Source organism: Rhineura floridana, chromosome 1 (assembly GCF_030035675.1).
Source record: "Rhineura floridana isolate rRhiFlo1 chromosome 1, rRhiFlo1.hap2, whole genome shotgun sequence".
NCBI classification, from domain to species: Eukaryota; Metazoa; Chordata; class Lepidosauria; order Squamata; family Rhineuridae; genus Rhineura; species Rhineura floridana.
In genome coordinates this window covers 306,630,449-306,645,010 of record NC_084480.1, presented here as the reverse complement: position 1 = coordinate 306,645,010, position 14,562 = coordinate 306,630,449, and the positions used below count along the sequence as shown (strand labels likewise).

Here is a 14,562-nt window from a genome sequence, read left to right as displayed (position 1 = left end):
TACAGATTCCAGGATTCTATGGGGAAAGCCATGTGCTTTCAATGTATGGTGTGGATGTGATCAGTCTAGTGGCTAAGGTTGCCTTCTGTTCTTCTTCTGCTTTAACCTGTTCCTTTTAGTTGTTTGGGGAAACACACTGCATGCTTATTGCAATACGTTTATTTATATATATATCCCACCTTTTTCTTACATCTTACAGCCGGGGCTGGAAAGCCATGGCCCAGCAGATACTGTTGGACTTCAACTCTCATTATCCCTGACCACTCACCCGGTAGGCTGGGGCTGATGGGAGTTGGAGTCCAACAATGTCTGCAGGGCCACATTTTGAGACTGGGGAGAAATTTGATTCAGTTCACATTTGAAGTGAGCCTACCCAGTTCACACTTTGTAAAATAATACAAGAACTGAAACACAGCCAATCTTCAAATTCACACTTTTTGCGATGCAGTTCTCCAACCAATGTTTATAAAAAACCATATATTAAGGAAAAAATGTATTCCTTAATATAATATATTCAAAAAAAGTGAATGTATTAGTGAAAATAACATACAAAACTGCATTATGTTGGGGGAAATTGCTTACAGAGATGTGTTTACTAGGAGAAATGAGCATCTGTTTTCTTTATTTGGATTGGGCCTTTTTTATTCTAGAGGTGGGGGAGGAGATTCTTGGTGGCAATTTGCCACAAAAGAATATTTGGTTGGTATTGGAGGATGGGAATCTGGTTTCTTCATGGCCCAGAGTGGGCCTTTCTCATTTTCATGTTTTTTCTTTAAAGTTTCTGAAAAATTGTTATGGGGTTATGCGAGATAATTGACTCTCATTAGGGATAAGAGGAAGAACTTATGATTATTATTTTAATTTTTAAAAAAATCTTAGTACTTTGAAAGGGGCCAGGTTTTTATACTGGAGATGGGGCCTGCACAGTCTCCAGAGAGCTAAATTAAAAGACAGAATTTTGCATTTTGTAAAAGCCTTGGAGTTGGTGATTGCTCTCGTTCTTTGGCAGCAGCCTGTTCATCCCAGCAAGTGAGAAGTTTGTGAAAGTAATAAAATGCTAAACCTTAGGCATATACATCAGTCTCTGTGTATGTGCCGGAGATATTTATGCAACAGCAATTCAGACCTCATGACCTACTTCAGTAACAGTGTCATGCTCTACATCTTTACTAAGAATCAAGCCCAATTATGTTTAATGGGGCTTACTCCCTAAATATTACCTTTCTGAGTTCTGGGAAAATGCAGTTTCTCTGCAACAGAGTCATTTCTTTGAAGAAAGATGTCTTGATTCCTCACAAGTTATAACTGAATGGTTCACGTGGGACATTATATTTGTTAAGATGTTTGACTAAGATTTTCTTAAAGCATACACTTAAACATATAAGAGACAAAAATGAGAAAAACAAATGCGTATCACTCAGAGTAGAAGTTCACTTTGTGGGTAAGTGCTTTTTGAAGCTATGCCAAACACATAATTACATTCTATCCTCCCCCCCACACACATGTGGAATCAACATTAAAGCATTACTACCGATGAGCAACTTCCCCCCCCTTTTCTAGGCCCTATTTGCGGGTAATGAATGTTGTTCTGAATTTCAGTGATTATCATGCTTGAAAACCACTATATTCACAGTCACAAAATTTGCTACGGCTCACAGATCCTCTTTGTACTCACGGGTAGCTCTGAGCAGTTGCAGTGACTTTTGACCCGCCCCTGAAAACTGGGAAATCAGGCCGTTTAACCTTCCATGCCTCCCCATCCCTGCATGTATTTAAAGATTTAAGTGTGCACCTAACATGTAACATATGAATGGAGCAAACACGTGTGCCTTACAGTGTATAGATCAGTATTTCCTGGAACGTCAGGGCAGTGGAGGAGGTCTGTAGCTCAGTGGCAGAGCACCTGCGTTGCATGCAGAAGGTTCCAGGTTCAATCCCCAGCATCTCCAGGTAAGGCCGACAGTGTCCCCTGTCTGAAAACCCTGGACAGCTGCTGCTAGTCAGTGCAGCCCACTACTGAGCTAGATGGGCCAGGGCTCTGACACACTATATAAGGCAGCTTCCTATGTTCCTATGGCGTCTCGCATAGAACCGAAGGTTCCGTATTGGGGGGGGGGTAAGAGAGGGAGAGAGAGAAGTTTGTACTTGCAGCTGCCACAAGCCTAGTGGTGCGCGCATGGAATCTTGGCCTCGGCGGCGGTTGCTGCACACGGCCGTGGCTACGCACCCCACGCGCATGCATAGAAGCGGGCTTGGAAAAGAGAGATTGAAGGAAGCGCGCGAGGGAATGTGTACGTTCACGCGCGTGCGCAGGGCTACTTCCTTGTTTTCCTCACGTGACAAGCCACCGCCTCTGGTGAGGGAGGGGAGAGAGCGAGAGCGCTGCGCGGCGCAAGTGGTGAGTTGGGGGTTCCTCGTGCGAGCCTCTGTCTTTCTCTCTCTCCCTCACGTCAGCTCACATACAGAGGTAAAACTGTCAAGCGCGAGAGCGCGCCCGCTCGCTCCTCCTTCTCTCCTGTTCCTGTGCGCGCGCTCTCGCACACGGAGGAGGAGGAGGGGAGGAGGAGGTGGCGGCGGCTGCAGGAGCCTGCGCGAGAGCGAGCTGAGAAATTGAGAGAGAGAGAGAGAGAGAACGCGCGTCAAGCAGGCAGGCAGAGCGACTCTCGCTTCCCCGGGACCTGGAACTGCCGCTTCTCGCCGTCGCCTCCTCCCGCCCACCTCGATTCTCCCTCCCCTCCCCCTAAAGCTCGGCTTGGGGGGCTCAGCCGAGGGGGAGGGGACCGCCTGCGCAAGTTAGTAGTCCGCTGAGAAGAAATGGGGGGAGGTTTTCTCTTATTTTTGGCGGGGACTATGGTGGCGGCGGCGGCGGCGAAGAGAGAAATGAATTCTCCTCACGCTTCACACTGCTCGTGGGGGTTATTGAAGACGCTTTTCTCTCCGGTTTCTAGCTTTTGCTGGTTTGGGCGGGGGGAAGAGAGGAATAAGAACTGGGGTGAGGAGGAACCTCCCCTTATTTTGAGGGAGATGTCAGGCGGATTCATGTGTAAGAGAGGGTACATCTCCCTCCCCCAACAAGAATAGGATAGAAAAGAGGCTTGAGGAATTACCCTTTTATTTCTTGGGGTGTCTGTTTTGGAGGAGGAGAAGTGTGTGCCTTTTCCCGCTTTTCTGCTAAAAAATAAAGATCTAGTCAGAAAGCTTGTTTTCCAAAAGGAAAAAAAAAAGACGTGGAAGAAAGAATGGGGTTGGATTCTGCTGTTCAAAAGGGAAAAGATCTGAGGTACCAGAAGACACACCCTCTTATATTTAAAGGGGAGGGGTAATTTGGGGAAATGGCCAAACCAGCTGAAGATGATTCCTTATGAAGCATAACAGAGTAGGCATTTTGCCTGAAAGCCCCCTCCCCACTCTTTTGGGATTTGCTGGGGGAGATGGTGGTGGTCCAAGCTTCAGATCACCAACCTGCCTACACACAGCCTCCCCCACTCCCAGCAAGTTGGAATATAGCCCCTAGGATAATCTGGGAAGTTGTTGGCTGGATATGTCCTATTTACTTAAGTGGGGGAAGTGGAATGAAGTCTAGAGCAGTGAAGCAGAAGTAATTTACAGTTGGGATCCAGGAGGAGCAAGAGGATTGGATCCACAAGGCAGAGTTCCCCTTGGTGTAATGATCTTTCTCAGTAAGGCAGTGAGGTGGAGGGACATCCATCACTTCTTTCAAAAGAAGAGGAGAGAGCCAGGTGTTGATGGGGGCAGATGAAGCAAGCTGGCAGTGTGGTCAGAAGAGAAACTGGGTGCAGAGAGGATTTTTTAAAAACTGATACTCCTCCCTCAGCCAAAGCTTATTTGACCTGCCTTGTGTTTAACACTCAGCTTCTAATTGTCTCTTCTTCCTTCTCCGTGATCATCTGTGTCTGCTGGGCAGGATCATGCCGGACCAGATCACCGTGTCGGAGTTTATTGCTGAGACCACAGAGGATTACAACTCCCCAACCACATCCAGCTTTACTACCCGGCTACAGAACTGCAGGAATACCGTCACACTGCTAGAAGAGGTAAACAAACACTTGTCACCTTTGCTTTCTGTGTTTGGTTGCAAGGGGACTGCCCTATTTTCTTCATCACTATACTGTGGGTGCTCTTGGATGATAATTGTACACAGTCCTTGTGCCTCTTTTTTATATCCACGAATTCCAAGGGTTTTGCTGTTAAATGAGACTGAATGTCTGTTCTGTGTCATGTTATCCCATGTTGCCTTCATGATGACATTAGTGGCAATAGCTGCAGGATTGTTTGACAATATGATTTATACAGAGCAAATGGTTGTACAGAATGAATGAAGCTTGATGTATCTTTGGCACAGATGAATCAATAGATAATTGGTGGCAAGGACAAGCTGTAGAGGAATTCTGTTTCCCATAGCAAAGGGAAAAATAAGGTTTTGGAAGATGATTTTGAAAGTAAGTGGGAAAGGCAGGCAAAATAATGCAGTGACACAGGCTATCTGATGGCAGTGCTGTTCTGCCCAGCCTGATTCCTTTCATCCTTGTCAGTCTTAGCAGTTGCATGTCATTTTTTGTCAAAATCAGGGAACAAACATTCTAACATTTGCAAAAAGTAGGTGATGTGGAATAGATTGTTACTTCAAAAACTGAGATAAGATTTGTGTGTGTTATGATTGAAAAGCAGATCTACAGAAGAGATCACAACAGTGTTGAAATTAGATTTCCAATCATGTTGCCCACGTGGTTGCTTAAATTAAGCTGTATCTAGTGTCAAGTGGTATAGTCTCCAATTATTTTTATTTTCAAAGGCTTTATGCATATTATGATTTTATGCATATTATAACAGGCAGAATATTTTCTAGTCTTCCTGAAGTAGAAGAAGAGTTTTATTTCACATACATGCAGTAAAAATGTGCTGGGCATACTCTTGCTTTGGACCAAAGAACATAAAAGCCATCCCAGAAGATTAGTTATAATTACTTCCTTGTTGAAAGTAATCTTATATATTAACAACCTGAGTGCTTCTAAGTAATTGGATAACAGAATTGGAGCATAAGACCAGTTTGTGAATATCTAGTTTTTGAAGTGACATTGATTCAGACTTGTAAATTTACCATTTTCCTGAGATGGGTAGTAGTTGTCTCTGCACAAGTACTCCCATGTGAAATTTCTTAAGTGGCATATGTAATTAGTCAAACATTGCTATCAGGTGTTCATGTGACTTGAGATAGCACTGAGATGGAGTGCCATTATGTCTCTGGTTGTGCAAACCGCTGTGACTTCTCTTTAGAGAGTTGCTGGCCCTTGAAGGAAGGTACAAAGGTTTTGCACAAACTGACATGGTAGTGCCAGTATTAGCACTGTCTAGCACTGGCTTGGAAAAGTTACTTTTTTGAACTATAACTTCCATCAGCCCAATCCAGTGGCCATGCTAGCTGGGGCTGATGGGAGTTGTAGTTCAAAAAAAGTAACTTTTCCAAGCTCTGCTTCATATCATACTATGTGCCTATCCTTCAGGCTTTCTTGCTCTTTAAAGAGCTGGTAAGCATACAGAAGGAAGTCAGAGCTTGGCTTGTAGCCTGACAAAGAGGTAATCACTGCTGGTATCTCAATCTGGCTTTCAGGTTGAAGCAAGGTAGAGACAGGGAGTTGGACTATACAGCAGGAGAATGGGCACAATAATTTATCTTTTCTGTGTACAGGTGATGAGAAGAGATTTTGACAGTTGAGTGCCTACTGCATTTTTCATACTGTTTCCAGCATAAGCTGTCGCTGTTGGTAGTTTTAAAAGTATATATAACTTTGAAATATTAGTATTGGGGCTTCTAAAACAATTTGTTGGTACAAAAGACATTTTTAATTGCTATCATGTATTTGCTGTGTATATTCTGGCTGTGTTGATTGGTAATACGTTGAGAATGTGTGTTCAGTCTTACATTTTCTAAGGTCACTATACCGAGTGAAGGAAGCAGAATACTAAACTGTATCTGAATGTGTTACGAAAAGATTTTGTTTAATGCAACAGTCCCAAACGCACTTGGTGGGAAAGATGTTTGGCTTATTACGTCCAGCAGGTATTCAGATGTTGGGGAATTTTCAAAACATTAAATTCAGAGGAGGAAGAGAAGTGTTTGTTCTGTGGGGAAACTGCTGCAAATAAGAATGTTCAAAAACTTGGTTAATCCACAGGAGAAAGACTAAGCTAAAGGGATCAGTCTGTTCTTGTTCAGTACCCTTCCAAAAGCAATTTAACCCGTTTTCTTTCTTCAGTGAGTCATTGAATCAGTGAGATTGTGACAGAATATTTTTAAAAAATTCACATTCCTTTATTCAAGACACCAGAGATACATGAATTCCTCATTTTCATGTCATAACAAATGGAGCGAATTCATGAAGGGGAAAGGAGGTGATGGAATTCATTGGCTTTATTGATTATAGTTGCCTCCTCTTTTTCCAAATAGCAAGCCACAATGCTGATTATTCAAGTTTTATGCTTGCTTCCTTATTACTTTACATAGTATTAAGTATTGCATATTGCTTTGTTGAGGAAAGAATCTTTGGAATGGTCTTTCAAAGACTATTCATTGAAAAGGTTGGACAAGATATTTGTTTCAAATGGTTGCAGCATTTAATGCCCCCTCTTCCCCCGGCAAGTTTTTAGTAGAGGGCATATTAATGAAGTACCAGCATCTTTCAGAAAAGAAACAGTGGGAATTAAGAGTGCCTGAAGAGGTCTTGCATAGCTAACTGAAAGCATACTTGAAAAAACTGAATGCAATGTTCAGTCATTTTATATAGTAAAAAAAAAGTAATACACAATTGGGTCAGGAAAAGGTCAAATTAGTAGAATTGTCAGAGGTGTGTTTTTGTGTGTCTGCTTGTACCACCAATGGTACGCATTTTATTGAATATGTTGATGAGCTGTGAATGCTTATGGGTGTAGTTTAAAGTAAATATAGAATAGTAGAAGGCAAATAATTTCTCAGATGTGCCCCTTTTGCTTACCAAAGAAGGGACATTAGCTGCTATTTTAATACACTGCTTTGAGTATCAAATATCTGCTACAGCAGCGATGGGGAACCTCAGCCCCAGGGACCAAATGCGGCCCTCTGAGCATCTCTGTGAAGCCCTCAGCACTCTCACCAGACCACTGCACCTCTCACTGGCCCTGCTTTGCACCCTCCTTGGGTGATTTTTGTTTTCTTTCCTGGCTGAAATATGTCCTTGAACTGTGATAATGCTGCTTGCTTGCCTGGAAGGAGGAGAGAGAGGAGTATGTGAAAGTGAAGAAACTAGCCTACTGTAAAAAGATAAATTGAATATTTTATTGCTCTGCTCACTTTTGCCTCAGGCTCTATCTCTATGTAGTCCTTGGTACGTTATCCAGAAGCAATTGTGGCCCTTGGGCTGAAAACGATTTCCCACTTCTGTTCTACAGTTTAAATCTGAATGGTAGGGGAATATTCTATTCTGTGTAGGTAGTGCCTTTAAGTTTTGATCTCATCTTAAAATTGTTACTGTAATGTTTGAACAAATGGCAGATCTATTGGTATGGCAGTGTAGTTCTGGAATAAGTGTCTTCCAGAAGCCTATGCTGATGTCAGCATTGACAATTCTCAAATGAGAATCTGTATGCAGTTTCTCCACTTTCTTCCTTTAATTACTGTGGCAGTACTTGATGGTCAAAGGATTCCTCTACTGCTATGGGTATTCACTTAATTGTGGAATGATTGCTTTTGTTACAGACTGATTCTCAGGGAGGTGGACTTTCTCTGTGGTAGCTATTTTCTCTTCTTGATATATTCACTTCTTAATACTCAAGCCCAGGGAGCATCTCTTTGTGCACATCTGTTGCTAAGGTAGATATGTCCAAGGAATGCTCTTTCTTGTATCAGAATACATTGCATATTGCTTTGACAGTGGGTAGACTAGTTTTTGGAAGTTTTTGTGTTCCTGAAAAGAAAATCACTTGACTGAATTTGGATGTGGGGTAGGTCCATCAAGAATCCATTTAGAAAGGCTAAAAGGAACTACAACTTAAGTTTACTTTTGGAAGGGAAAAGGGTGCCATAGCATAGATAAAATATAAACCTTGGTATACCCTGATAAAAATATGCCACTATAGAGAAGAATAGCTAATCACACTTCACCTGGATTAGTTCTAAGTGGTCTTAGAAATTCATACAAGCAAAGGCATCTTTTGAGACATAAGTTTAACCATTTAGTACTTTAGAGAGGATCCCCAGCACCTTGACTTTAGCCGGGGAACCAAGGCAGCCATTGCGGTTGAGACAGGATCAGTGAAATGTGATTTCTGTGGTTAGGTAGTCACTAGACATAAACAAGCGTATGTGTTTTGTACCAGCTGAAGTTTCTTCAGGAGCAGTCCCATGTAAAGCTTACTAAAATAATCACTTCCTATGAGTGTCCTATGCATGAGTGGTGGTGGCCTGATCCTGATAATTGAGAAGATGTAATAAATTGTCTATCAGATGTAAAGGATATTCCTTTGCTACTGCTGCCACCTTATTTTCCTAGGAGCAAAAGTGGGGTTCATAAGCACCCCCAGGCAGCACATCCAATTGTGGGAGAGTGTAATCCCCATCAAGTACAAGTTATTCTGGTCTCCTTTGGATCTCCTTTTTCTTGCTTCCTTTTCTTTTCATGGAGTATATTTTCTGTTGCATTTTCCAACTTCCAAACTTATCCATGCTACTTTAGTAGGTGCAGGTTTTTTTTTTTTTAAACCTGAAACATAATGTCCTAGGAAGGCTAGTAAATCTGTGACTGACTTAAAGTGAGTTGCATGCAGTCTGCAGGCAATATTAATCTACCTGGGTTCTAAAGTGTATTATTTCCACCAATAAAGAAAGGCCATATGATGATCCTTACCAAAGCTGAAATAATGGAGTTATTTATTTTATGTCCTTGCACATGTTAATACTATTAAACAAAGGTTTTGCTGATCTTCTGGTGTTGCAGATCCTTTCCAGCTGTAAAATATATTTTGGAATTTGATATAGGTACATCTTATTAAAATCTATATTTTATCTTAGTTAACTCATCAAGTTTAATTATTTTGCCACAAGCCTATATGAGGGAGGTATTCCAAAAATACAATGTAATGGGCAGTTGTTCCTTTATAAGCTATTTTTCACTTACCACTAGATAGACATGTATAGATACATATATGTAAGTATATATAAGGTGTAACACTGCAGTCCACAAAATAGAATAAATGAATTTCTAGCTAAAATAACTTTGATCATATTTTTAGTCCTAGCATCTATGATCAGATTCTTTAATTTGACCCTTACAAAATATTTTGAAAGTTGCAGTTGTTCCACAGCAACACAGAATTCAGAGGCATATAGCCATAGGGTTGTGTTCATCTCAGCTCAGTCCTACTCAGAACAGAAATTAATAAACTTAAGTTAGTCATGTCTATTACTTCAGTGGGTTTACTTTGGGTAGGACTAGCATTGATACCACCCATAATAATTTATAGGTATCAATATTATTATTCTCCATGAATTTGTCTAATAACCTTATAAATCCATCTAGCCATCACTACATCTTGTGGCATAGTGAATTGCATATGTGCAGTGTGAAGAATACTTTATGTGTCTGTTCTGACTCTTCTGCCAGTCTGTTTCATTGGATGGCCTTCATTGGGAGAAAAATGTCTCTCTGTCCATTTTGTCTAAATCATTTATACACCTTAATCATTCATGTCACTCACTTTACTTCCCTTTTTCTAAACGTTGCTTGACCTTTTTAAATCCATGCCCCCTTTAGGTAACATATAAATCCATATACCCCTTCAAACCTGGCTCCCCTAATTATTTATTTGTATTTTCAAAAGGATTAAAATATAGTGACTTTTAATTATAAATAAAAATGTTGTGCTTATTAATAAAAACAAATCAATGTGTCTTCAAAATAATTTTTTTCAATTGTTTGAAAAATCCACATGAAATTTAAAAGTTCAGAGAGTCAACTTCAGTTATCACTATCATGAGCATTAGTGCTGCATGCTTGTCACAAGCTTTTGGATTCTGGGCACAATGGAAGGTAGCATATCTTAGGTCACTTTTAACATCCAGTCTGCTGTGCGGCTTTGTCTTAAAAACCATGAGATGAGAAAAACCAGCTTTGCAAAGGTACGTAGATGAAAATGGAATAATGGTGCACAGAGCCTGTTCTCCTGTTTTGGGCTATGGAGGGAGATATTTCAACCCAAACTTTTACAAAGTGAATTATATGAAATCATCATTGGCAATTGAGTCAAACTTGAGGTCCAAAAAGGACTAACGTAAGTAATAAAAGGGTTCCTCACAAGCTTCCAAGATAATGCTTGTGGGATAATGCCGAAGTATTGTGCACACATGATGACGTGCAGATCATATAATAGGCTGTGTACAATCTTCTGATTATATTTCAAACTTTTATATTTTAATATTGTTAATTTTGTACTTATAATAATAATAAATTTTATTTTTAAGTCGCCTATCTGGCCGCGACAACAGCCACTCTAGGCAACATACATAAAAAGATAAAAGGATAAAAATACAACATTTAACCAGAACAACAGCCGATGAAAATCTAAAATCGCCCATCTATACAGCTAACCCTAGTCCACCCCAGCAATCCTGTATGCCTGCCTGAATAGCCAGGTCTTTAAGGCTTGGCGGAAGCCTACCAGGGAGGGGGCATGGCGAAGATCATAAGACAGGGAGTTCCAGAGGGTGGGGGCCACAATTGAGAATGCCCTCTCTCTGGTCTGCACCAGCCTAGCTGTTTTAACTGGTGGGACCGAGAGAAGGTCTTGCATGGCTGATCTTGTCAGGCGGCATATTTGGTGATGTTGGAGGCGCTCCTTCAGATAAACTGGTCCGAAACCGTAAAGGGCTTTAAAGGTTAACACCAACACCTTGTACATATTTTTGGAAACGCTCCCCCCCCCCCCCAAGATATCCTTCCCCCACCCTGGTTGAGAAACAATGTTTTCCAGTGGGCACCAGGACACCCTCAAGTGGGTACTGTCTTCCTCTGCTAGTGCTTGAGGCAGGAAAGAGTTAACACTCCAACAGACTGTCACCACAGCCCCTCCCATGGAGTGCTAGTTCGGTTTTTCCTGCTTGAGCAGTACTGAATTTTGCCTTGCTCTTCAGTCTGGCTAGCTTATATCCTTATTTAAGTTTAAATTATTCTGCAGGGTTGTAAATTAATTGTGTATGAGTGTATATGGAATGTACCTGCCATTTGGAATTCTCTCCCCTTAAATATTAGACAGGTGCCATCTCTGTTATTTTTTCGGCACCTACTGAAGACCTTCCTTTCAAGAAGAGTTTTAAGTTGAGACCTTGTCCCAGTCTGCATCTGTGTTGGAATTGCTTTTTAATAAGTTTTGAAACTTGTTTTGAAAAAAATGTTTTTAAAGCTTTTTAACAACTTTTTCAAGGATGTTTTGTTTTAATATTTTTTTAATGGCTGTTTTGTTTTAATATATTTTAAAGTCTGTTTTATGAAGTTTTAAAGTGTTTTTAGTGCTTTTGTTTGCTGCCCTGGGCTCCTGCTGGGAGAAAGGGCAGGATATAAATAGAATGAATGAATGAATGAAACAAGAAACAAATAGTAGGAATAAATGTACAGTTCCAGTAGGAATAAATGTACATTTCTCATAATAGAGGGGGGGGAAGGGTAGTACCTCAAGGATATGGACTGTGACTTTTTAAGTTTTTCATAAACTAACGAGTCAGGGGAAAGGTTGGGGACTTTTTAGTTTAGAAAAAAGTAACACAGAGGTGTAAAATTAAGCATTCTATGGAGAAAGTGAATAGAGAGAAGTTTTTCTCCCTCTCTCATAATACTAGAACCCCAAGCAATCCAATAGCGCTAAATGATGGAGATTCAGAACAGACAAAACAAAGTACTTCTACATGGAGCAGTTAGTTAAACTGTGAAATTTGTTACCACAGGATGTAGTGATGGCTGTCAGCATGGATGGCTTTAAGCAGGGATTATACAAATTCATAGATAAGGCAATCAATAACTACCAGTTATCAGGGCTAGTGCCAGGCATGACTGGGCTGTAAGGCATCAGCCTGTCCTGGGTGCGTGGCTCCTGCCTGTTCCACCTACCCCTCTTATGTGTTCTGCTGCTGCACTGCCATCAACCAAGATGGCAGTGGAGGCTTCTCTAAGGGGCTGATGCCCCTGCTGTCATCTTGGTTGATGGCATGCATGTGTGGTATGCTACATGCGTGCACATGCCTGCAATCAACCAAGTTGGCGGTAGAGGCATTAGCCCCTTAAAGAAGCTTCCTCCGCCATTTTGGTTGATGGTAGCCCTGCACGTGCACCATGCGCAGCAGCAGAACACAGGAGAGAGGTAGGTGGAGTGAGCGAACAGGCAGGCGGCCTAGAAGCTCTGTCCCTATGACTGCCATGGATCACGGAAGGGGAGCTCTACTCTCCCACCCTAACAAGGGGGCCTCAGCCAGGGTCCAACCTGGCTGCCCTTTGATGCCGGCCCTGCCAGTTATGTTGGTTATATATGACCTCTGGTATGGTCAGTATGGCTCTGAATGTCCAGTGGTGGGGAGCATCAGCAGAAGAGTGCTATTGCATTGTGTCCTGCTTGTGGGTTTCCCATAAGCATTTGGTTAGCTGCTGTGGGAACAGAATGCTGAACTAGATGGCCATTTTGTCTGATCCAGCAGGGCTCTTCTAATGAAATGGATCCCATTAATTTCCATGGATCTACTCTAAGCACGACTAAGGTTACATCCACGCCATATATTTACAGCACATGGTGTTGCAGTTTGTTAAGGGTGCTGGGAATTGTAGCTCTCAGAGGGATCAGCTGCATTTCCCAGGATTCTTTAGGGGAAGCCATGACTGTTAAAATTGTATACATGTGCTTTAAATGTATGGTGTGGATGTTACCTAAGTCTGTATCAAACTCTGCATTCTTATGTTGCAATTTTAGTGAGTTCTGTCCATGATACTATAATCTAGCTGCTGTTTGGACAAGATAGATATACAAGTTAGATATGCAACTTTGAAGACTGTGTGTTCTCTAACCGAGGTGGATTGATTTAAATTAAGATGATTTAAATCACCAAGAGAAACACTGGATTTATTTCAAGTTTCACTTACAATTCTTCATATAGTTCTTAAATAAAAATTTACAACTTAATATAGCATTCTACAATGAGGGCACACTTTGTGTAAATGTTTAGATAACTTAATTTTTATTAATTTAGGAAATAGTAAGTGATGTTGCCTGAGTCAAACTTCATTATGTTTCATTATTCTTGCAAATAGAGCCTGTATCTCATTCTTGCACTGTTTACATTTTGCACGTTTTCCTTTTTTTGCTCAGAGAAGAATTTCTTCAAAATATTCAGATAGTCTCTCTTACACCCAGAAGCCATGACATTTCTTCTGGGATAAAAGTGTCGGGAAATATAGGAAATGCAAACTGTCTGTGTTGTGTCTTCCCTTTTTTCTTTCCAGTCCTCTCTATTGTTCCTTTCTGAGTAGACAGTGGGTCTACTCAGAGTATACTTGGGGTGCAATCCAATACACACTTACCTGTGACTAAGTTCCATTGAACCCAATGGAGCTTAACTTCTGAGTAGACATGTATTGGATTGCAGCCTAAATCAGGTACCACTCAGGGAGAATGCTGTGTTTTGCCAAGGAATTTTAGCATTTGTTTGTTTAAGCTATTAAATCATTTTAATCATCTGTGTAAATTTTATTTATTCTTACTAATTTTATTTGGATATGTACCACCCTTTTTATCTTCTGACTAGATAAAAATAAACTAATCTATGTACTTGACTGCTAGGAGCCTTTGGCTAGGGACTTAGTCAAAAGCTTTTTTGTTTTTGTAAATCCCAGTATACAGTGTCCACCAGATCATTCCTATCCATAAATCTGTTACTATGCTGTAAGATTCTCTAATCTTAGATAGGTAGGACTTACCTCTGCAAGAGCTATGTTGACATGTCCTTCTATATGCTTCATAACTTTATATTTAATAATGTTTTCCACCAGTTTACCAGGAAGTGGCACTAAGCTAACTGGCCTGTATTTCTCTGGATCCCTCTTTAAAAACTGGTATTACATTGGTTGCTTTCCAGTTTTCTGGTACAAACCCCTGGAGGCCAATTTTGGGGACAAGTTACATGTGTTTGTTAGAAGATCAGTAATTTCATGTTTGAATTCTTTAAACTCTTGGCTGGGTGCCATCTGGACCCACTGACTTGTTAACTTTTATTTTGTTGATAATTCCTTGTCACCACTATTTGCCTCAGTTTTTAAGAATTCATTCCTGAAAATGTCCAGTCAGGCACAGTTATAATGTGTCTATGTACAACAGTATATGTTGTTTTACTCCATAATATTGTACAGGTAAGTCACTCCTTCAGTATTTAGCACACTAGAGTTTAAGACCAGATTAAATGTTCTGCATGTTTTGGAGCAAACCGCTTCTATGAATTCAAGATGCAGTGTGGAGGGCTGAGGGAGGAGGAAATAGCAA

At 40.9% G+C, this 14,562-nt stretch overlaps 1 protein-coding gene across 7 annotated transcripts in view; it reads left to right on the top strand.

Moving 5' to 3' along the window:
• Positions 1 to 14,562, top strand: part of ASAP1 (ArfGAP with SH3 domain, ankyrin repeat and PH domain 1) — a 284,334-nt gene that overhangs the window by 81,479 nt on the left and 188,293 nt on the right. For 3 of the 7 annotated variants that reach the window (XM_061606851.1, XM_061606803.1, XM_061606813.1), the window contains exon 3: positions 3,926 to 4,055. In XM_061606851.1, coding sequence (XP_061462835.1) covers positions 3,926 to 4,055 — 130 coding nt within the window. The other 4 variants (XM_061606832.1, XM_061606842.1, XM_061606854.1 and 1 more) reach the window with 4 other exon arrangements.